Source organism: Tyto alba, unplaced genomic scaffold (genome assembly GCF_018691265.1).
Source record: "Tyto alba isolate M040663 unplaced genomic scaffold, T.alba_DEE_v4.0 Super-Scaffold_2, whole genome shotgun sequence".
Classification (NCBI taxonomy): Eukaryota; Metazoa; Chordata; class Aves; order Strigiformes; family Tytonidae; genus Tyto; species Tyto alba.
The window spans coordinates 38,076,303-38,100,246 of record NW_024881282.1 but is presented as its reverse complement, the minus strand read 5'-3'; the positions used below and the strand labels follow the sequence as shown (position 1 = coordinate 38,100,246).

Below are 23,944 nucleotides of genomic sequence, written 5' to 3'. Positions count from 1 at the left end.
TATTCTACCCATTAAAACATGTAAAATAGTATAAAATATTTGCTTTGTTTCATTCTATAAAAGAAGAGTATCCTAAGTGGTGGTTACAATTCTACACCAAGTCAACATGCATTCCAGTATTTAAAAAAGCAGTTGCAATTAATTTTTTAATAAAAATCTTATGCCTTCTGAATGTTTTAGATTAGTGAATGGAAAATCGTAATTTAATTATTCTTTTAACATCTAAAATTTTTTGCCTTTTTTTTTTTCTGGCTTGTTTTAAAAGTACAGTTTATGTCATTTGTCATTCCTTTTCCTTTTTATAACTTTCATCCTACACAGAATCTCTATGGCAATGATTTTCAAGCTGTACCCAAGGAGATGCAAAGGCCCATGAAAGACTTCTATATATTGCACAAAAGTTAACGTAAGAAAAGCAACTGTATCATCAAATGTGTTTCTCTGTATATGGGTCCCTATGCCCACTCAAAAATGTTTTGGGTCCATAAAAAGGAAATGGCTGACGGGGTGCAAATCACTAATGTAATGCTATATTGTCTCACCAAATTACTTGACTTTTGGGCTATACAGCGTGCATGAAATCTTTCAGTAAGATTTGGATAATACAATAAAGGAAATAGAACTTTAAAATACCACACTAACAAATAGCCCTTAATACTGTTTTTTTAGGACAAAGGAAAAAAAAACTTTTAAAAAACACATTCCAACATTATATATATTTTCCAAACAGGTTGAAAGCAAGGTATCTTTACTTTTCAAAAAGCTTAGTATCAATTAAACTCTGTAAATTTTTTATGCAGTAGTTGCACCCATATGAAACATACCTAGGAAGCTCCATATATAGTTGAGATGTTCTTTCCAGGCTTGGGTCTGGACAATTCCCTTATTACTATACATATGTAACTCCACCCACAAGTAATAAAATAAAATTTCTGAGAGATGGAAATGGCAAGCTGCAACCCCACATGCTCTGGAATTTCACAGGGAATCTAACTGGTTTATAGTAATTCAAAACAAGTAATTTAAACTGTTTTGGATCAATTACATGTAAGTATCATGACTGACCTCTGTCCAGATGCAGTTGCTATAGGAGATGGTCCATTAGGGGCACGTGGCTCTTCACATGTGCTCATTTCCATTACAACTTTATCCAAGGACTTGAAAAACAAAACAAAACAGAAAATTGGAGACCTAAGAGGTAACCAAGTAAATAGATGACATATGAAGAATAAAAAAAAAACAAAGTAACTTGAGAACTTTTTCTGAAATACACATAAAACATTTCTTACCATGTCAATTTTCCCATAAACTTTTGTAACATACAAGAATTATCTTTTTTTTAATATAAATCCATATATATTTTTTATATAATTGTTTTTTAATATAAATACATATAAATTCTAAAATGTTGTGAATTCTAACAGACCTTCCCAATCAAATACTGGATTACAGAATTCTTGATCCCTGAGTATTATTTACCCATTACACACATTTTCAAAAACTGCAGTTTGAAATACCCCATGACTTCATGAGTACTCATCTGGGTTTTCTTCCTATGGGGTTATTCTTTCAGTGAAATATGTAATACCTCCTGAGTTTTCTAAATGGTTTGATAAGTTCAGAAAATTTTGATGAGAAATACTTGAAACTAGTCCACTAGAATTCATGACAGTAGATGGAGTTTTCCGCTGCATCCTTAAAACAAAACCTGCATATATATTATAAACAAACATATGGGTGTGTATATACTCTGTGTGTGTGTATATGAATCTTCAGTAGACCTAGTAAAACAGGTGATTTCTAAGAAGAAATATTCTAGTATAATTTGCAACACATCATAATAAAATTGTATGCTATTCATTGTATTATTTGCACTTGGGGTGGGACCCTTACAAAAGAATCTGGGAATTAAGGGAATGAGACACCTAAACCTTATTTTAATTGAAAGCTGTATTTAAATAGCAGAATCATAACACACATTATAAATAATGAATACTAACAGGGAGGTGAACATAATGGGAACAAAATAAATGTAAAACCTTATTCCCAGCAACTGAATAAATCCAAGAATCTCCTAACTTACATTACAATGTTTGTGACTGAAATTTATCATACATACTGGGAAGGCTCTTAATTTAAGGCTTACAGTTCTGAAATCTTGTCCCACTGGAAGCTCATTCAAAACACAACAGCTAATATTACTTCCCTGTCTAGTTCTGGGTATATACCACCCTTTCTGAATTCCTCTATTTACCCTCTCTTAGGTCAGTCAATCCACACTAAAAGTTGTTCTCAAGTTTAGATTTTTCATGATTCAACTTGCCCTACCTAGTGGACTTTATTATCATATTGTGTTAGCTGTGCCTGTCTTCATAATCCACTTGCTCCACAAACATTCTTCTGTGGTTCTCTTACCCATTAAATGTCTTGACTACTACCTAAAAATTAATGAACTCTCTATTCTGGATTTATTTATACTTCACTATATTTTGTTGCTTAAAGGGAAGCATTAGCTGTTAACAGTAAATTTGGACATTTTAGAATTATTTTCTCAGCTGTCTCAATGAATAACTTGCCTTGCAAAATAACAACAGAGGAAACAATGACAAAAAAAAAAAAAAACAATCCCTTAGTTTGAGGATGGTGAGAGGCAAGGGAAAGCTAAGATTTTTCCTGGTTATCCATGCATTTTTGGATGTTTGACCATAATTTTAAAGTTTCTTAAATTGAGACCTTGGGAACAACTTACTTCACTACATGACTGGTGCAAAGAACAGTAGGGCAGTGATTTAAAAAGTTTGCATAATATAAACAGGAGCTAATGAAGAACACCTGGATGTAGGTATCACTATTCTCCCTGGCAACTACTGTACTTTTATAGAGGAAAAACAGCTGAACAGCGCCCCTCAAATGATATTGTTTATTGTATAGAAACAGAATTTGATTATGAGAAAAGATAACTTACTATTTGCCTCTATGTTAACAGACAGATTTTCACAAAGGGCTACTTAGCTCAATGAAAGTACCTTTGGCTAGACAAGTGAGTTCTAGTTACCTCCTAAATTATGCCAACAGAGGATGCTATTCCATTTTAATTGAACTCTCAGTAGCAAAAATATCCCCACCAGAATAGTGGAAGTTCAGTGATGTAATAAAGGGCTTAATTTGGACATTTAGGCCATTCAATTCACCTTCCTTTAGAAGTCAAAAAGGCTGGTGTGAAAGCTACCATTTATGAGTGAACTTTTGTTATCAATTTAGTGTACTTGTTTAAGGAAAGCTTTATGTAAAAAAAGGACCTTGAAAGTTATCTTAGTCTCAAAGATTGCTAATGTAATTTCAATAGGAGCAAAGCAAACAATCAGGCCTTGTTACCGTAGGTCAAAGTATGCAATCTTTAAACCACATTATTCTTAAACTGATTTCCTAATTTGGCAGTTGCATCTTACAGTCAAGAGGTTGAATCATCCCACCTCAGCATTACCACACTTTAAGCTCCGTGTGTCAGGAAGAAGCAGTACAGACATCAGCACATTACAACTGGATCACTAGCAAATGCATCACGTATTTAAAACATGTCCTTCCCAAGTCTGATTCAGAACTAAGGAATTACAAGCACATTCAGGAATTTACTGCAAGACTGGGAAGCATGACAGTTAAAGGAATATTCATTCCCAAATAAATACAATTAAGAAAGTTTAGCCATCATCAAGCAAATCACTTCTGGTGCTACCACATTTCTTAGTATACTGAAAAAATACAGAACAAAATTAATCAAATGCAAGAATTAGCATTACTTCTAATTGCTGTTGAGTCCTATTTACACATTTTACATACTATTCATATTCAGGCTGAATCCTAGGCTGTTACAGAAATCCCGTAAATATTACCCATATCAGACCTGCTGTACCTGAGATCACTGAGTAGAGTACAGATACAGAACACAAAAGGCCTTAAAAAAGATAGCTCCAAAAGACAGGCAGGAACTTGTAAAAGGGTTCGTTGGACAAATAACAACCCTTCAGGTGAACTCAAATTATGATGTAATGACTGAAGAACTTGACAGAAATTAGCTAACAGTCAAACATTACAGTCCTAACAACCAAAGCCATAGATTAAGAGAACAAACCTACCAACAAAGACATTAAGACATTTTGTCTTGCTCTGCTGCTACCCAGAGGACACTTAGTAAAGGCCTGTTAACGTTTCAGTAATTTCTGGAGTCAGGTCAACAGAACTATATAAATATCTGAGATAAATTCTGCTACACAGAATATGTTTAGGAGTTGATCTCAGAACTCACCAAAGAGATGGGATGTGTTTTCAATTTTGTCCATGGTATCTGCAAGGGAAAACATTATTCTAAAGCAAAATAAATACTGAAAATACAGTAAATAGAGCGCATTTGTTTAGAAGGTGTTTTATGTATACAAATTGTATTTGTAACTCCTGAACTCAGAATAATATTACTTTCAAAAATATCAATTTTATCTGAAAATACTGTATAGTATATCTATGAACACACCTAAGTTTATTTTAGGTGTTAAAAACAGAACTTCAAAAATCTACTTATGACTGAAAAGAAAACAGGAACAAAATAGAATATTTCTCTCTCTAATACTGAGCTGTCAAGCATCAGAAAAAGCAACACTGTCTTCCACATTCTTTCCTTTAAAAGGAAAGAACATTCGCATTTGCTGTGTTGGCCTACAAGTAATTGGATGCCTGCAACAAAGCACGAAGTTCACTGCATTCAAAAAAATCAGGACAGTCTCCCATTAGGGGAAAAAAAAACCAAAACAAAACAAAACAACACAAAACAAAACAAAAAAAAACAAAAACAAAAAAAAAAAGACTGAAGAGGTGTCAAAGTTTGACCAGATCATAATTTCTGTCAAAAGCAAGCCATGGCTTAATTTTTTCACTCTCATAATCTAGGAGAGACAGTATACATTGCCTCAATTTTTAGCAGTCTCAAGGACCAAAACGCAATGTCTCATAGATTTAGTGTTTCCACATTTCCCACAGAAACCAGAATCCCTTGAAAAGATATTTTTGGAAATAGGAAAGGAAGAAGAGGGAAAGTGATAGAAAGAGAGGGGTAAAGAGAAGAAACAGCATATGAAAAAAAGGTAGTAATAATTACAGTAGACTAATTACCATGGGAAAATACAAGCTTTTATCTCTATCCCTATTTCAGAACATGCAGGAACAAATTCTATTCAGAAAGAAAAAAAGCTAATTTAAAAATCACGGCTTATTTGCATCGTTTCCAAACATATTTCATGTCATCACATAAAAAACAAAAATTAGTAAGAAATTATTGCTAGTAACATCTTTGGTTTTCTCTTTTATCAAGCTTTCATCACCATTTTCTATTAATACAAAGCTGCTTGAAAGTTTACAGAGGAAAAAAAGATTTGTCTAATTACCATTCCAGCACAATAAAATACTCACCCTAATGGATGCTTTATTGCAAAAGACCTTGTTTATAGCAAGCCATGTTGGAAGATCTAGCATGTTCTGAAGTACCTCTTGATCCAGCTCTAAATTGGTCAGCTGACCCTCCCCCTTTAATGTGCTCAGGTTGATCTTGTCAGGTGACAGATTTTTGGTGAACCTAAAAACAAATATGCACTGTAAGTAAATGCATATAATGCAATCACAAGCTGTCCCACATATAGCTGACAATTTAAGTTACAGCAATGGGTCTGGGGGTGAGGAAGCCACTTAAATTCTTCGGTACAATTTCACCCTGAAAAGAAATGGTACCATGGAATTGCTTTGCCCCTCTAAATTTTTGCATCTCATTAACTCCATTTACAAATACATAAACAAAATTACATTATGAAGGATATTCCAATTTATCAATCATCCAGAATAACAAGTCCTTGATTCAAAGTATTTAAATATTTATTTTTAACTGTATAAGGTAGAAGTGACTCTCTTTCACTATTTAGTTTTCCAAAAGGAGAGAAAAGAAAAATCCAAAACATCTACAACTTGTACTGTCATTCTTAGACCAAGCCAGAATGGCTTATAATTTACTCAGGATAAGTAACAGAAAGCTATTCCTTACAAATAGTACCTACCTATATATATATTTACAGTTAAAATCTTGAAAAGTTTTCTTTACAATATCCATTAGGTTTAATCATAGAATTCAATAAAGTAGATTAGAAATACACAAACACACATATTTACATACAGGTAGCAGTATGGTGTATATAAAATATTGGATGAAAATTTGAAAGGTCAGTCTGATATACAAGGGCTAAAAAATGTAACTATTTGAAAGACTACATATGCAATAAATCTCATTATTCTTCAAAAGCACTATGATTTGCTGATACAATAGAACAATTTATGTGAATGCATTGAGTGGTTCATGTCCTTGCGAAGTAACATGACAAAAATCATGAATACTCTATCCTCAAATCAACCGCTGTAACACTGTATCTACCACAAGCTAAAGAAATGACTATATTTAACCTCACTTGCATTCTGTCATGGAAAATTGTTTCTGCTCATGACTTGGGTCTAATTTTACAAGATTAGGTAGTAGAAAATACTCATTTGCATTATGCTTGTGACTTTTCCCACTAAAATCTCCCCGTGCTGATACTGTGCAGAGAGCAAAGGGGTTTGTCTGTCCACAACGGTGGAACGTCACTCTGAAGCAACACCCCAGGAGATGCAAATGCGACATTTCCTTCCCATTTAAGAGACCAATTTCTAACCAAACTACAAAGCCCTTATTAAGTCTGATACTCTGGAGGAGATGGTGGAAGAAGGTGATGAAGGCTGTCAAGCTTTTCCTCACAACAGTTTCCAAGGGTGGCTTGAAACATGGCATTTTCCTCAGTCCAACTGCTTTACTGCATTCTTGCGATGGCAAGCTTGGGAAATGCATTCACCCAGCCTGACAAAATGCAAACATCCATTTTACCACTCCTATGAATCATTCAGCCAGACGTTATAAACTTACAAAGTTTCATCACCTGTCAGTTTAATCATAAAGAGGAACTCCAAAGATCAAGACATCTAGGGGGTGGAGGTACACAGGGGAAGAAGCCTGTTCAGAAAAGTTCAGTTAAATTTTTAGTTTTCTTTTACTATACCAACTCTGAAAATATTCAGGATGTATTTGCAAATAATACTAGACATGTTTCTTATGATAGAAGTGTTGCAGTTATCTCTGTATTACTTACAAGGCATAAATTATCCAGAAGGAATGGGCTTTGATTTGTGAATAATGTATTTTAATAGTTTCAGTACTAAAAATATATTAAGAAAAGGATACTAACAAATATATTTCCTTGACAACTAATGTACTTCTAAATGCTCCATTTAGAAACATTATGAGGGGAATAAAGGACCTAAAATTATTTAATATTCTGGTTACCCTTCTTTGTTCAAAAAGAAGGAGTAATGAGAAGAGCTGAATAACCTGCCTCAGTAAAACATGCCATCAGTAACTGCAAAATATAGTCTCCTATCTCAGAAAACATATTGACAAGTCTCATCTGACTCAGCTAATTCAAATTCCTTAAAGAAAAAAAAGCAGCCACTGAATGTTTACAGGCACATCATAGTATCTCTCACTCTTGACTTTCTAGATGAAGGTCAATGTAAGAATCACAAATTGGTGTTATTTTAAAACCATATTGATAAGCCACCTTCTGAGTTCCCTGTTGCTATGCCACACCAGAAATCCCACTCCTCTTGGAGACAGATCTAACCTACAGGAACAGATTTCCAAATTTCTCATCAAGGACACCAAAAAAAAATAAGAAGGAGAATAGAGACAGCAAAGCCAATCTTGAGTTACTTCTGACACCCTTCAGACAAAATAAAACAGTCCCTCCCAACAAGGAGCAGGACAGGGAAAGCAATCACATCAAGGAGCATCATTTTTCCCCCATTTCTACACATTTTTTAATTCTTCTGAGAGTGTTGCTTAGAACTTTTTACCTCTCCTGCAGTCAGTGAAAGGAAAAATGCTCTGAGTGCTGCTTCATTCAGCACAGACCACCTGTAAGACTACACCCTTCATTTAAAGAGTCACAGAAAAAAAATGAACAGATGAGTTGTGAGATGGTATTTCAAGTATAGGCACCTCTAGCAGCACAGCTCTTCATCCCATTTCCACAGCTGGAATGTGATTGATGAGTGGATGCTGAGGAGACTGTGGTTTTTCCCCAGAACCCATATAACTTCATAACATACAATAACCACATCTGCTTTGTCCAGAGCCAATTTTCCACTGATGATGCCAACACTTCATGTTTCTGTGCCAGTTCTCTGCTCCTTCTACACTCAGTTGTTCCACAGCTTACACTTTTGTTTGTCTGTTGGATACTTTCAGCACTTTAGAACCATTTCATACCACTTGATATAACAGGAAAACCTTTTAGTTTTATACAGTGGCCACTAACTTAAAAATAAAAAAATTAGAGGTTGGCTTATTTGGGCAGCTAGCCCTGCAAAACACAATGCGATCATACCCATTAGTCAGAATTTACAGGAATTCAGATCTTCATACATAAAATTAAAAGGAAACTAATGACAAAAAGAACAGTATTTTGAATTTAACAAAAAAAAAAAAAAAAAAAAAAAAAAAAGCACCTTAGGGCAACCACAACTTTTCAAATGGTATTGTTCTAGGATCCCACAGTACATCAAGCCAGGACACGCCCCTCCAAGCCAGAATGCTTTGACTTTTCTTTCTGGTGTGCTTCGTATTCACTCAACAGAGACTCAGGGAGAAGATGTACCACAGACACACTGATGGTGTCTAGTGCAAGTTCTAGTGAACTAGCCATGAGTTGGTAAAATCATCCCCGACAAAGTTGTTACCCAGATAAAATCTGTAATTTAACATTTTGATACTATTCACTTTTCATTTTATTAAATTAAATGTTAATACTATTCTAAATATTCTGGTGTTGGGGACATTTTCTAGTATTTATTGCCAGGCAGAATTTAAGGAAGGGACAGTACGGCTCTGGAGGTCAGCAAGTTATCTCTATATCTAAAGAACTGCTGTGTCTCTTAGTCAGTACTGTAACACAGAATGCTTAATTGCTTGAGCTTCGAGAATGTATTAGGCTATCATATTCAATGTAAAGCAGAGAGGGACTCCCCATAAAGTTAGGGTAGAATCACGTAATTCTGAATAGCAGTAATTAGAAATCTTTGATCATACCATGATGTTTCAGAATTAGAAATCTTTGATCAGGAAAAAGCATTAAAAAAATCCTCTATGAGCTTTTCGTATAACTATTCAGAACTAACAATATCACCAACTTCATGATACACACACATTCTTCTCTGACTTGGCACAAACAGCTCTCCCCATCCTGCCATTTGTTTTTCACCATGGTGTTCGTTCCTTAGAACAAGTTAATTACTACTTAAAAACTAGGTCAAACTGGGAGCAGAAGCCTCCTCCACAACAGGGCCATTTTGCTGCACAGCATTCCATGAACTCCTGCCTGATGTTCCTTTACTAGGGAACAGACAGACCGTTAATGCCCACTACTCAGTACAAGAAGTGAGTAATGCAGAACAGATGAAAGTAAAAGGGAAGGCCAAGAGGAATGGAAATAAAGGACATGGTTGAGTTCACCAGAACTTTCTGTTACACGGTTTTGCTGTGGCAGTAGGACATCACTGTTACTGAGGCAATACATACTTGGTTTGCTAATACCGCAAGATACTCTTGGCAAAACTGTTCTCACGGATTTAGTTTCAATTACACAAACTACCCTTCCTTTCTCAAAATGTACACTTTGAGGTTTGAATTAACATATCTAATAGCATGAATTTCAATTCAGTTTTAATATTCAGTTCTATAAGGTAGATTAATGCTCTAAAATATTTTACATTTTAAATGCAAGAATCCAGAAATAGGAAGTTTTCAATATCACAAGCAGCTCCATAGCTCCATTGGGTACGTATATATATATACACACACACTAAATATTACTATGCAGTTAGAGAGATGGTTCAACTTTAATTTACAGAGTAGACTAAGAGCTTAGTGAAAAGCATAAAACACTGCACAGTAACAGCACAGTAGTAAGAATCATATGTAGAGTGTAAGATAAAAATCACTGTATTTTGTCAGGACCACAACAGTTCTGTTAGTTCTTTTCTCTCTAAAACAACTAAAAATCTACACAGAAGATGCATTTTTTTTTCCCTTGCCCTAAATACTTATTTTCTAAAGTTTTGTTTGTGACAACACAGGCCTGGAGCTCTGAATGGGGCACTCCACCATGCTTGCAGAGAAGATGGCTGAGATGTGAAACAAAAACCAACCAAAAAAACAGCAGAGGAGTCCGGGGAAAACACTCCTCTGAAAACACAAGCTTATGGTTTGCATAATGAAGGCCACAGACCACACGAACCTCAGAGCAGCTCTCCACAAAGGTTTGGAGAGAATACCAGATGCCTTGTCACGTTCATCAACAGGAACTCCAACCTCTGGATTTAATAGAGAAACAACTGAAGTCTGGATTGCATTTGGACATGAGATTCTCAGCTGGTTTGCACATCTACTGAATATAGAACCTCTTCCACTCTTCCACCTGGTTCTACCATATGCCTCTCCTGCCTTTTTAGATAAGATTCCTTCAGTGATCATGACAGACTATTAAATCAGAATATGTGCCACATGTTTTGCTTATCTCCTTGCTATAAACTAGACCTCTCTAAAAAGATGTATGGTTCAAAAGAACTGGCTCTGTAAATGGGAAGAATGGCCTACCAAGCACTGGCAACTGTACCCATAATAAAACAGCAGATATGGAAAAGAAGGATAACTGTTGTTTTTTCTTTTCCTTTTCAGCTGGCTGAACCACATTATTAGATTACTAAGGAACTCTATACAATTTCCGAAGCAAGAAAAACAGCCTTTTTTTCAACTGAGTTTCTGAGGAAGATACTGGCTTCCCATGACTAGGTAACAGAGAGAAGGAGGTCTACTATCATTCTGCTCTCTGCAAATTTTAAGACTTCTTGTTTAATTAGAAGAGGAACAGAACTAATTATTTGTCAAATCTGCCACAGAAACAGAGCATTAGGATCACCAGAGCATGTACTATTGTAAGTGAGTTCCTCTCATCCAGTGTAACACCACAAATCAAAGCTGATTTGCAAGAATTGTTTTGTTCTGAAAAAAAAAAAAAATCTAAATCCCTCCTACTTTTAAATAAGAAAGAAAAAAAGTCACAGCAAATAGTGCTGCAGGTAACATAATTTCCTCTCTCATTTTTTCCTTCCTGTAGCCAGAAGAAAGATCAGTGTCAGGAACAAAACATCACCTGCAAATACTGAGTTCAAGAGCATTGCTATACTTTGTCCAGTGGCAGCATATCATTTGTTCAGTCAAAAGTAGCAAGATGCTTAGATCTATTCAGATAGCAGCAAGTCCTGGATGAGAAAAAGACTCCCTAGATTAAATAACAACTCTACAAATTGGTAACATTAAGCACAATGACATTCAGGAGAGTTCTTAGTAGCACTCCCTTGGTGATCCAGGTATGACAGGAGAGAAAAGAAAAAGGTGAGACAGACTACAGTCATATAAGATTAATAATTTAGCTGCTGTAAAGTGAATGGCAGACAGACTAAAGACAGACTTTACAGGTGCAACAAGTGATTGACCTGTATCAAAATAGTAAGGTACTAACAAAAATTTTGCATGGGTGTGGTAGACCGGGGAAAACAAAACAAAAAAAAAACAAAAAAAAAAACCAACCAAATTAAAAAATAAACAAACAAACAAAAAAAAACCTTCTGTAAAACATACCTATTTCAATCCTTCAGACCTATGAAACAAGATTAGAATCAAGCAACTGATATCTTCTCTTGGTACTTTAAAAAACTTCAACCAAAAAGCATCACAAAAGCTGCTACAAAAATTAACTATACAGTAAAGGTTTAAGATTAGTAGAAATTGGTCAGAAGACTGCAAGAGCAACAAAATCCAGTATGTCCAAAGGATACATAGAAATCCAAAGGCACTGAATAGATTTAGTATAGAAAAAGCTGGTGAACTGTGAAGTAACAGAAACCTTTGAGTGACGTTTTAATTTTAATGCAGTGTTTTAAAGTAGTATTTCACCAGCAAGAAACCATTAACTATGGTTTATGCAAGATTTAATGATTTAGCAAGCTGAGTTAAAAATGTGTAAAAGCTAAGAGTAACATTAAAGTCACATTCATCAAGTCCACAGAAAACTGCCCTTCTAAGGAACCCAAGAGCTGACTTGATGATGCAAGATACTGAACATCTGAAGATGTAATTCACAGCAACTACTGGGTTTTAAGTGAAATATACATTTTTAGGAAATAAAGCTGGAAGATAAGAGACAATTGATGAGAAACTACCTGGGATACATGAAGGTTAAAGTACTCCTACATATAAAAAAAAAGGAATGGTAAGTAGTACTAAATATCACCACAAAATATGATGGCATGCCCTCATCTGGGACACTATATCAATTTCTGAAAATATTAAAACTAATTTAGAAACAGAAAATATAAACAAAAACATTAATGACAAAGTAATGAACAATGCACAAAAAGTTAACTGGATGCTGATTTATCTTACCATAAGAACAAAACCACAGAATACTAAAAGAGAACACATTTAAAGCCATTAAAAGGAAATACTTACTGCAAAACATTTTAATGCCCATGAAAACATCAGGACCGAATACAGTACCAAAATGAAAAGCTTAAAAGAACTAAAAAAAAAAAAAAAAAATTAAGGCACTTGTGGTAGGGTTTGTAGGGAGAGGTAATACCATTTATGCCTATAACATAGTAGGATTAACCAGACATACACTGACACATAAACACCTAAGTTCTTTACTTTAGAATATTCACAGTACATTAGGTTGAAAATAAACACCTGTGAGGATAAATTTTAATATTTCTGGACAAAAAAAGCCTCCCGTCAACTCTCGCAGTCTGTACCAGGAAGTGCACTGTAAAAATCCTACCACCACTGTCAGCAGCCAGTGGGTAACCAGTAGGCAAGACTACAGTGGACATATCTTTGGTGTTCTGAGAGACTCTCCTCCAGCCTTTATCCAGAAGCCATCTGTATCAGCGACGCTGTGTCCTGCATGGATTCCCAAATACCATCCAGTTTCCTCCCAAGAAGCCCCTATCAGTAGATGAATTGCAAGGTCTACCATTCCCTTTTCCTGCAAGCCATACGGAATCACAGAGGACTCCTAAATGGCAGTACCAACTGCAGCAGCTACAACTGTCATAAGACTTTTCAAGTACACCCCTCAATACCTATGATACCCGACCAGCACCTTCTTACACCCTCAGATATCAATTTGTACAGGAGAAGGCTATCACCATTTTACCCATGAGTAATGTGTCCACCCCACACGAGTGCCTGCATGCTCTATTTAATCACACTTTAAACTTCTGTAGAATTGTTGGGTATGTATTTGATGGCTGAGTGCAAGATGGAGAACCCTGCATGGCCTGCTGGACGTCCAGCATGGAGAGGACCCGCGTGGCCTGCTGCGCAGCGTCTTGCCAAGGTACGTGCAGGCCAACCCTGAGGAGCAGGACAGGGCATTCCCCTGTTTGCACACCCAGCCTGGACCTACTGCTCTCAGCTGGCCACCAGTTACAGCACACTAGGAAAGTCCAAAACACCACCTACAACCCTACAGCTCCAGGTGGGAATTTTCAAGCTACTATACTGGACCTGAACTCCCTAACACTCATCAGGCCTTCTGACGTATTTATCATAGTCTAAAGACAGATCTTCCTTTCCAGGCAAATCACTACTTAGGACGCTGGCTCAACAATCAGCCCATACTTGTGTACCACATTTCGTGCAGTGTCACACCATCCCCCTTATCTCTCACATCCTGGAGGTGGAGCACTGAATAGTACATCTGCTTTGCTGATGTCTTCCAAATAATTGCTTCCATTTCATCACGACACAGGAGGACTTCAGTGTGGACTCCTACTCCACCTGAATTCCTAAAGACAGCTTAATTCACTCTAAGACCTGTTCCGTGCTTTCTCAAACACTGACATCCCCACCAACTCTCCTGACAGTATATAAAGCTTCCCCTAGTTAATTCTGTGATAATACATACAGGAAATTCTTTTTTTTCTATTTGGAAAAACTGTATTGGTTGTTCTTTGGATATAGGCAGAACTGAAACAGCTGCTGTCAATGGCTATTATCTAATTATGTGTCATGCAGCAGATCTGCTCAGACATAGCCAAGCACTGTGCATAAATGAGGAGCTTACACTGCATGAATGATAATCATCTTTTAAGTAAAATATTGCTTAAGGAATTTCTCTTTCATTTATGATAAATCCTCACACAGACCCATATTAACTTTTCTATTCCATGAGTCTTTTCACATATCTCTTACACAAGCATAGAAACGGTCAAGATTATTAAACCCAAAAAACTTGTTTCAAACATGACAATCCTATACACGACACCTTAACGGATACGTTGAGTACAAGATAACATAAAATCCTTAATATACTAAACCATGTGTGGCAAGGTATATGCAACTTCCACACTGCAGGCAGCAAAAATAACACCTCACATTTTGAGAATTTGCTTATACTTGATAACTATTATACTCCACTCAAAATACAACATTCTGTACCTAATGCAAATACAAACCACTTGATGCAAAATAATTTTATAAATTTAAAATCAAGAAATAACAGTGCAGTGTAAAAGCATGACAATATCTGCCTTTTGGAAACTGCATAATTTATTTATGTGACATTAGCAGATACCTTTTTAACACAAGCTGATCAGATCTCATGTTGAAATAAAATTTTTCAATAGGACTAACTATATGGACTATTTTAATAAAAAAAAAAAATCAGTATTCTCTTATGTAAACTAGGTAAAAAGCTGATCAGTCATTCAAATATCTATCAATACAGAGGTAATAACCATCAAGTTATGAAAAGGAATTAAGCAGGTGTAAATGCTAAGCAGCAAATGTCAAATAGCCTAAAGATATGAAGAAACACCTAGATTACATTTAGCAAACATACATACAGGTATGTTTATAATGGGATTGATGATTTAGTTCACAAACCAGTTTTGCGAATTTAGTTTAGGACTTTAAAAAAACACCAAGAAAAAAACACCCAAAACCAAAACACATAGCTGCACAGCAAACATATACGTTTCGCAGAATTCTAAGTAACAACAAAAAGGAGAGAAAACCCAATGAACATTTTACAGAGCTCATTTCACTCCCAAATATATATAAATGCATACCACCTTTTACATTTACTCTACCAACGTGGGAGAGGGGAAGTTACCTGAGGGCAAGGTATTCAGACAAAAGGCCCCTATTCCTGGTGAAAACAAGTGGTCAGTTGCCACGGCTTCTGAGGAGCTTCTGGTGCTCATTTTGGTAGTAAGGATATTCACAGCAAACCAACCTCCACCAGAGCCAGCTGGGATCGCTGCAGGGAACGGGACACAGGGGACACACAAGGGATCAAGTTCAAAGGGAAAAAGGAGTGATACAATAAGGTAAGAGAGTTTTAGCTAAAGGTAACTGCAGTTACAACAGCTTGTTACATACACATCATGACATTATAGAACTAAAAAGGAAACAGACCTGTGTAAAATGCTAGATTTCCATGAGAATATCTCTTGTTGTCTGATGCTACAATACTGCAGCCAAATTGGAATGTACAGCTTATGGAAAAAATTTTAATCATGCAGAAATCTCTATATAGTATTGCCAAGTGTTTCTGAGATACTCAGTAAGTATATTTGGAATGTGAGAATGAACACAGCCCAGAGATGCAGCGTAAGAGGCTATTTTATTTTGAAATGGGAGACAAGTTTTCAGTTTTGTTTTGACCTCCCAGACCTTTTCTCAGCCCATGATATTTGCTCCTATTCACAGTGTCTCAACTTCACCTATGCAAAATCCACACTGATAAAACATGTTTCTACAGACGTTAGGGGAATGGGACTTCTTGGATTTTTTTTTGTATCTGGGATAGTGTTATAAAGACCTGCACACATTTGAAATTCTGGTTTTGCAGGCTATGAAATTTTAGTACACTAAGCTTCTCAAAAATTAAAAATTAGAATTTTTCATTTGGAAAGTCATGTGGTAATTCAAAAAAATAATTTTTTTTGTTAATGGTCTTCACTTTGAAAAGATGCCTCAGCCTAAATAGAATTAATTCCCACACTTTTACCCTTTTGGATACAATAAAATCCGATCATTTGGACAGTGCCCTTGGTAGGCCGTTTGTTGGGACATTTGTACAGTGTTTAAGAGTTTTATCACTAAAATGAATTACAGAAACATAATTACAAATTATTATTTTATCAGGTCTCCAAATCACCAGCACTGGGAGCAACTACAACATGAAAACCGTTCCAGAAGTAAGTAACCACGTGACTTCCAGATTCCTGGGTAGCTGGATCCCAACATTGCTTCTTTGGGAGTCAGGTAAAAGTCAGCTTCTCTGAGAGAATAAAAGCTCTGGTATTTTCAAGCTATATGGCAAACTTCACGGCAGAGCTGTCACAAAATCTATGCGGGGGGCATTCACACAGCAAGGCTTGTACATCCACACAGAAAAGCCTGGAGGTATTAAAAGACGCTGCCTGAGCTGAAGCTCTTTTATTACTTGCCTCTACTGTTTCTTCTCATGAAAAGAGGAGGGAATGAAGAGATCTGAACCCTGTCTAGCACCAGCTGTGCAAAGATGCACAGAAGAATTTCCAAGAGAGCTACTAGATTGAGAAACCTGGGTTACCCTGCAAGCAGACAAAACCTACGGATGTTGGGTAATTACTAGTTAGCAATTATTCTCATGATTTGCAAAAAATCTGTGAAACAATTTTGTGTAAATCTTTATAATTCCATTAATGTTTCATCAGAAATGATCTAATCTCCTTTGCCCACTCTGCTTGTAGAAAGCAGAAAATTAAACAAAATACACTTTAACAAGCACCTCTCGCCCTGAAAGTTAATTAGCAAATACTTTTATACCCCTGATATATTAAAAACAAAACAAAACCAAAACCAAACAACATCAAGGCTTTAGCAGGAGAAATGCCAAATTTCAAAAATATATAACTGTGGGCTTTGTTTCAATTCTTACGTGCAAATAATCGCACATAAAACAAAACTTTATTCCTCACAGGCTTTATTTAAATACCCTTTTTCCTGAGAATGCTTCACAGTAGCATATCAACTACTGGAACATTAAGTAATCTCCAACATCATTTTCATTCTGAAACTTATTTCCCAGTAAAACTATTTTGAGAATCGCTTGAAGGAAATTATTGCATACTATACTAGCAAAATGCTGCTGATTAATTCCTGGTGATTCTGCAAATGCATTAATTTTTATTACGTATACATGAGTTGCCTGACTTCAACAAAGCTTCAGCAGAACTTTATTTGTACAAATGAAACGACTGCAAACCAGCATCCAGATTTATAATACCTTTGCAAAAATAATGTAAAACAAACTGAAAGCCAGAAGTCAAATTCTGTGTGTTTATTTTATTAAGCCTTTGGTAGCATTTGGGTTAAGAGATCCTTCTGAGATGTAACAAAAGATTTAGTATTAAATCTTAATAAGTGTAATGATTAAGAATTCTACTAGCAAATACATTATTGCTGGTTTATCTCCAATACCATTAAATTTCATAAAGCACCACAGCAATTTCAGTTTGGCCTTTGGAAGATGCTCTGTTACAGAAGCTTAAAATGCAATATAATGCATGAAGCTACTAACAAAAATAGAAGAAAGTGAGCTTTTTATTTTTGTTGAAAAAAGCATTCATTGATTCCTTTATGCTCATCAGAACACTACCAACACATTCACACTGAGAAAACTGTGGGCATTTAAGTCTCCACTTAAATACAAGAAAATACTGAATTTCAAACGTAAGGGAATTTAAAGAATACAGGATTATAATAAAACTTAAAATTGCTTTCTCCTCATTCTCTTCTGCTGTCGCAAGCAGTTCTGCTTTACTGCCTGTCCTTTTTCAGATTCATTCTTTCACTACGTGTAGCATTTGATTAAGAAAGACATTGTACTAATGATTTCCATAAGCATTCAGATTCAACATAGATTCATTTAGAACAATGTAGATTGTTATGTCTACATTGTGTTTTGCAATTTTCCCACATAGTACACAAGCCAATGAAGTCTGTCACATAGAATACACTCTAAAATCTTCAGTACAAGCAAAGAGGGAAGCTGTTTTATGCCTACTCTAGGAAAGATACACACTGGCTGTCTAGAAGATTTGGATAAGTTCCACAAAACTAATGTGACATAGAAGGGGAATATACAAAACTGAAAATAAGCAAAAATTCTATTACTTTTGCTACTAGCAGAAGTTTTGAAGTTCATCCAAACAATTTTGGTCATTTAGTTACAGGACGGAACGAGCCTATTACGGACAAATAAAGGTGTTAGGCTGGTAGATTCTAAAAAGAGTCACTTCAAATCTCCTGAAATGGCAACATCCCTCACCAAAGAGGCATATCTTACTGGTATAAAAGCAGGGTGATATGCAGGTCAAATACTTAGGTAAGACATGTATCAGTGAAGTCGTACCACATGATGTAGGGTATCACTGTTTATAGTAAGATCAGCTGATTCCCGATATCCATACACTTAGTATGCTATTCTTCATAAAATCAATCTTCATATGTGTTTTAGAATGATTTCCCAACTAAGGGATAAAAAAAATTGTCATAAAATTTACTGAAATTTTCTTCTATTGAAATCTTAGTATTATCACATCTATTGCTTCAGGTGAGCAGAACCAAAGGTCTAAGTTCATGCAGAACATTAGCTAATGACACAAACTGAAAACAATTTGGGTTTCTGCCACATCAAATACTTTTAAACCTCCTACTGTTTTCTTTGTGAAAATAGCAAGTAAAATTCAAACAAATAATGTAATTTTTTAAGTTGAAGTATGTGTTATCATTAGCAAACTTAAGAGTTAACATCCAATTGAGATGAAGATTGTCACATTCAGTGGGACTACTTAACATAAAGGCAAAGTTTGTAAGCCTTCCTTCATGCTTCTTAAACATGTTTTGACAAACAAAACTTTTTCACAGAATGGCATAGGTATTGCAGATACTTGCACAGAAGACTCAGTTTAGGCTGCTCTTTAACCAGAAGAGAATTTCAGTCAATTATACTAAAAGCCAAAACAAACAAAAAAAAAAACACCTGAAAAAAAGGTTATACAAGTCTACATCAGCAATGCCGTACCTATGTCGATATCTTGGATCCAAACAAGATGGTAGAGATGACCCCTTATAATCACAGATAGTATAAGAGGAACACTATTGTGAACTTGCGTGGTGCATTCCAGAGTCCTACTGGAAATATTTAACACCATTGTTTTATACACTTGTCTACAAAAATCTAATTGAGGAACAAGAAGTAACACTGAAGGGTATCTGCTATTATCAAATCAGAGGAGTGCACAGAAAATCATGCAATGAAAGGTGCTGTTCAAGAAATCTCTCACACATGAAAACATTTAACAGCACATATGAAGATTCAACACAAGTTTCAGTTCACTAGGGAAGATCTTGACAATAAAAGTAATCCCAACGCTACACAGAAGACTCCTAAGCACAGTTCTCATTCCTACCTTTGTAAAGGATAATGCCATTTTCCAGATACTAGTTTCATTTCAGGGTACATATATTATGAAATAAAAGACACTCCACCACCATCTGCATTCACAAAAAGGACACAACACAATATGGAGCTGACAAAAATTCAAGCCTCCAAATGACAAACTCATCTCTTCAACTTAGCAGATATCATTTAGTTTCATATCCTACACTGAGTAACACATAATCTGAACAACAAAAAAATTTATTTAGTTCCCCACCCCCTTCCCTCCTTATTTTATCCTGCAGTCTTGGAGAAGAGCAGCGCATGTTGAAGGCAGAGGGCATAGCTTGTATTTTAAAAGACTGAGAAAGCTAAAAACTCATCAACATATCCTGACATAAGATACAGGTTTGTTACAAGCTGAATAAATAAGCTCTACTACCTTCACTGTTCTTAAGCTGTAACACAGCAATAAGAATCATCTTTTACAAAGGTAAAAAGTCAGTTAGATACCAAAACTGTTCAAAAATGCAGTTTGGGTCTTCCTCTTCTTCTTGTTCTCAGACCTTAAAGGCTCGTACTTATGTAAAAATTTTCCCTAGTTAACAAACATAGAATGATAAGGCTCCTTCACAACACCAGCATCCGTATCAGTAAAATGCTAAATGGAAACTACACTGCTGAATGACACAACACTTTTAAATTTGCATATAAAGTATCTAGAGAGTAAGAAACCTGAAAATTGCTAACACATGAGTAACAGACACTGCAGCAATATTAATGGCAAACATTACTAAATTAATGATGACTTGGGGGAGCTGGACAAGATGACCTCCAGAGATCCCTTCCAACCTCAATCATTCTGAGATTCTGTGATTTGTGGCAAAAAAAGGAAAGTACTTCTCTGTAACTGAAGGTACAGGTTCGTATCTTCCATTTGTTCTTTGAAGTACATATTAGATTTGGCTTTGTTCAAACATAAACACAGTGATCAAAAATGAAAGTAAATCAAGACAACAGAATAATTCTTTTCACTCTTCCTTTAGCATCTTCTTCCAGTACATTTCAATACTAGTACTAATACCTGCTTTGCTGAAGATGGCAAACAAGCATTGGTTTTGAGCAACTATGAAAACTGCAGAAGAGGAACCAATACAGTAAGGGAGTACAAAGCAGAAGTGTCCTTTAGTACGCTCTGTATGACAGGAAATTCCTTATGTATTTGGCTCCACATTGAAATAAAACAGCATGTGAAGCCTACCTTAATTGTGTTCTTATAAAACATACTAAAGAAAATTCTGAAATAAAGAACAACATTATCATGTTTGTTGAAAAAACAAGTTCCTGAAATTCAAAAAGCCACCAGATTTACAGGTGCTTGTGTCACCTGAATTGTTTTCTTGTGCAACCAACTTCTGTAACCACTGAAGCACCAGTTCTGCAGAGAGAAAAGATATTACCTGATCATGTGATTAAGAACACCCTTAACAAGGGGCTTTATAATAGTACTGTCTATATTTTAAGTAGCAAACACACTCTTTTAATGTCAACAGTGTGGATCACAAGCTTCAACTTGCAAAACTCCGATTGTTAGGTGTATCCCATAAGCTTTATAAAAACGATGAAACTTGTCACAATCACTTGACATACTCTTGTTGAATAAGCATTATTACATCATACAAGAAAGCCAAGCACAAATTCATTAACACTAATAAGTACTTAATTCTAATATATTCAGCTGTTTATCTCAGAAACTAGACAAAAACCAGCTCAAGTTACTCATGCCCAGTTCCCAGACACATTTTAGATTTCAACCTGTAGCTCATAGACTAAAGTTCAGTTTTCTTTCCATGCAGCTTATTAAATAGCACTCTAAGGAAGTGAGCTATATCAGTCAATTAAGTCCAGTGATTTCAGGCACATTTCAGATTAGAAAACTGACTCAAGGCTGATGACATCTTTGTATTGCATTTCCATTGGCACAGCGCTCAGTTATTTTCATGTGAGGACAAGATCTCTTTACCAGCATTCCCAGCTACAAAACTCATGAGAAGGGTGGAAGAGAAAAATCATTCTACTACTGCTTCACACACCATCTTTAGTAGATAGATATCAAAGGATTTGGAATGTGAGTTGTTTTCCCTGTGCATGATCAACAGATTAGTCAAATGACAATCTGTCATATCATTTGATTTTCTCTATTTATTAGCACTGGTGAAAATAAACACCTTTCAGAAATATCACACAAAACCAGAGAAAAACATTTTGAACAAATAAGCAAATAGGGGACCAACATTTCAGGTTATATTTTTTAATTTATAAAAGTAAGCTCTGAGGAATAACAACGCTGTAGTATCATGACAGATCAAGTACCTAATAGGTTTTTGTCCTTCTAGAAAATTGGAGAAATATAATGTGGCTTTTTAAAATTGTAACAATCAGGTTGTGTACTTCCTGCAGTTTTTCTGTCAAGCATACAACATTGACAGCTATAAGATTTTACAGTGGTTTTGGTTTTGTTTTTTTTTTTTTGGTCTGTTTTAACCCACGAGGCACGTTGGATATAACTTCAGTCGCCCCAAAAAAAGGTCGAACTTACTTCATCCCTTTCCGTGCACCGGAACACCTCTCTTTCGTTACCCGGCTTCACCTGCCTGCCTAAGCGCTCGGCTGTCGCGACCAGACCTGCAAGGGCACACGCCAGCCCCAGCCAGCAAGCCAACTGGGACGGCTTGCGTAACCCGCCCCACCGCCTCTGAACGACGACGGGGTTTGGATTTTCCGCCCCCCCAACCCCACCTTTCTCCTCCACGCTCCCCCCTCGCAAACCTCCTCGCTGCCCCGGGCTGCTCTGGGGGCGCCCCGCGGGCCCCGGTCGCCTCCCCGCCCCGGGGCCGCGGGCCCGCCGCCACGGCAGCCCCCGGCTCGGCGCCGTGCGGCGGGCTGCGGGGGCGAGCACCGTCTGCCCGGGGGGGGAGGCGACCGGGGCCCGGCGGTGACTCACTCGGCGACTCCTTGCTGCGCCAAGGCAGACCGAGCGCCGTCCTCGCCTCGGGCCCGCGAGCTCCTCGCCCCCTTCAGCCCCGCCGGGCACCGAGCGAGGGGGTCAGGGGCCGCTCACGCGGCTGTCACCGCCGACCGCCGCACACAAGCAACCGGCCGCCCTCTCCGGCTCCGAGTCACCCCGAGGAGGCGGCTCCAGTTCCACCCTCCGCGAGCCGAATGAAGGCCGGTGTCCCCCCACACACACCTCCCGCACCCGGCGCCGGGGGCCGCTCTCCGCCCGGAGCCGCGGGACCGGGAGCTGCCGGCCTCCCCCTGCACACTCCTCAGCCTCCCCGGGGCACGGCGCCCCACTGACCTAGAGAGGTGCTTCAGGATCTGCTTCTTGATAATCCCCGCCATGGTGTCTACCAGCCCGCGCCCCTCACGACGACCAGGCGGGACCAGGGACGCGCCTCATCCCTCCGCCTCCCCCTGCCCGAGGCGGGGAGACCGCCGGGAGCGGAGCCGCTACCCCCGCTCGCGCTCACTCAACGCCCGCCGCCATCTTGGCTGCAGCATCGCCTAGTGACGGGGGGCGGGGGCGGCGGCGGGGCGGTACCGGGGAGGCCGGACCCGGAGCCCCCGCCCCGCCCGGCGAGCAGCAGCCCCGGGGCCGGGGGAGGCGGGGAAGGGGCGACTCCTCCTCTCGCTTGCCCGCCGATCCCCTGAGAGCCGCAGCCGGGGTCCCCCCCTCAGCGCCTTCAATCTCTGCCCGCCCCAGGCCGCACCGCCTTCTCCTCACTTTCCTCTTCCAGCTCCTTCTTTCCTCCCTCTTCAGCCTTCAAATCTCCAAAACTCTGAAAGCGTCTCGCTGCGTCCCCGCCTGTGGCTCCATCCTTCCTTCCACCTGTGGAGCGTGTCCCCCGTGGGCTCAGCCCGCTCTACCCCTGCACCCTGAGTGACCGGTACCGGTTGTTATTTTTGTTAAACATCTGTTACAAAGCGCTACTAAAAGGTCTTCGGTGTAACAAGACGACCAACCCCCCCCCGGTTTTAGTACGTAGCAAGAATTCATCTTGATAAAATGCTTAGTTACCTCTGTGCATTGATACTTGCCATTAATACCCGCACGTCATGCTCTTCCCAAGTGTTCTGCAGAGCTCATTAACAGAAGTAATATTTACTTTAAATCTTTCAGATAAACTCAATAGCTCTTTTGTAGTACATTCACTTTGGTTGGCCAAGTCAGATGTTTATCCTTTTTATACCTCTTGTTTTATAAG

General features: G+C 37.7%; 1 protein-coding gene across 1 annotated transcript in view; it reads right to left on the bottom strand.

Moving 5' to 3' along the window:
* Positions 1-23,241, bottom strand: part of UHRF1BP1L (UHRF1 binding protein 1 like) — a 61,205-nt gene extending 37,964 nt beyond the window's left edge. The window contains exons 1-4 of the mRNA XM_033010178.2: positions 23,038-23,241; positions 5,458-5,620; positions 4,304-4,342; positions 1,066-1,157 (exon numbers count right to left, since the gene is read on the bottom strand). Of these exons, the coding sequence (XP_032866069.2) occupies positions 1,066-1,157; positions 4,304-4,342; positions 5,458-5,620; positions 23,038-23,081 (338 nt within the window). The 5' untranslated portion in view covers positions 23,082-23,241. The remainder of the gene's footprint in view (positions 1-1,065; positions 1,158-4,303; positions 4,343-5,457; positions 5,621-23,037) is intronic.
* Between the last annotated feature and the right edge of the window lie 703 nt (positions 23,242-23,944).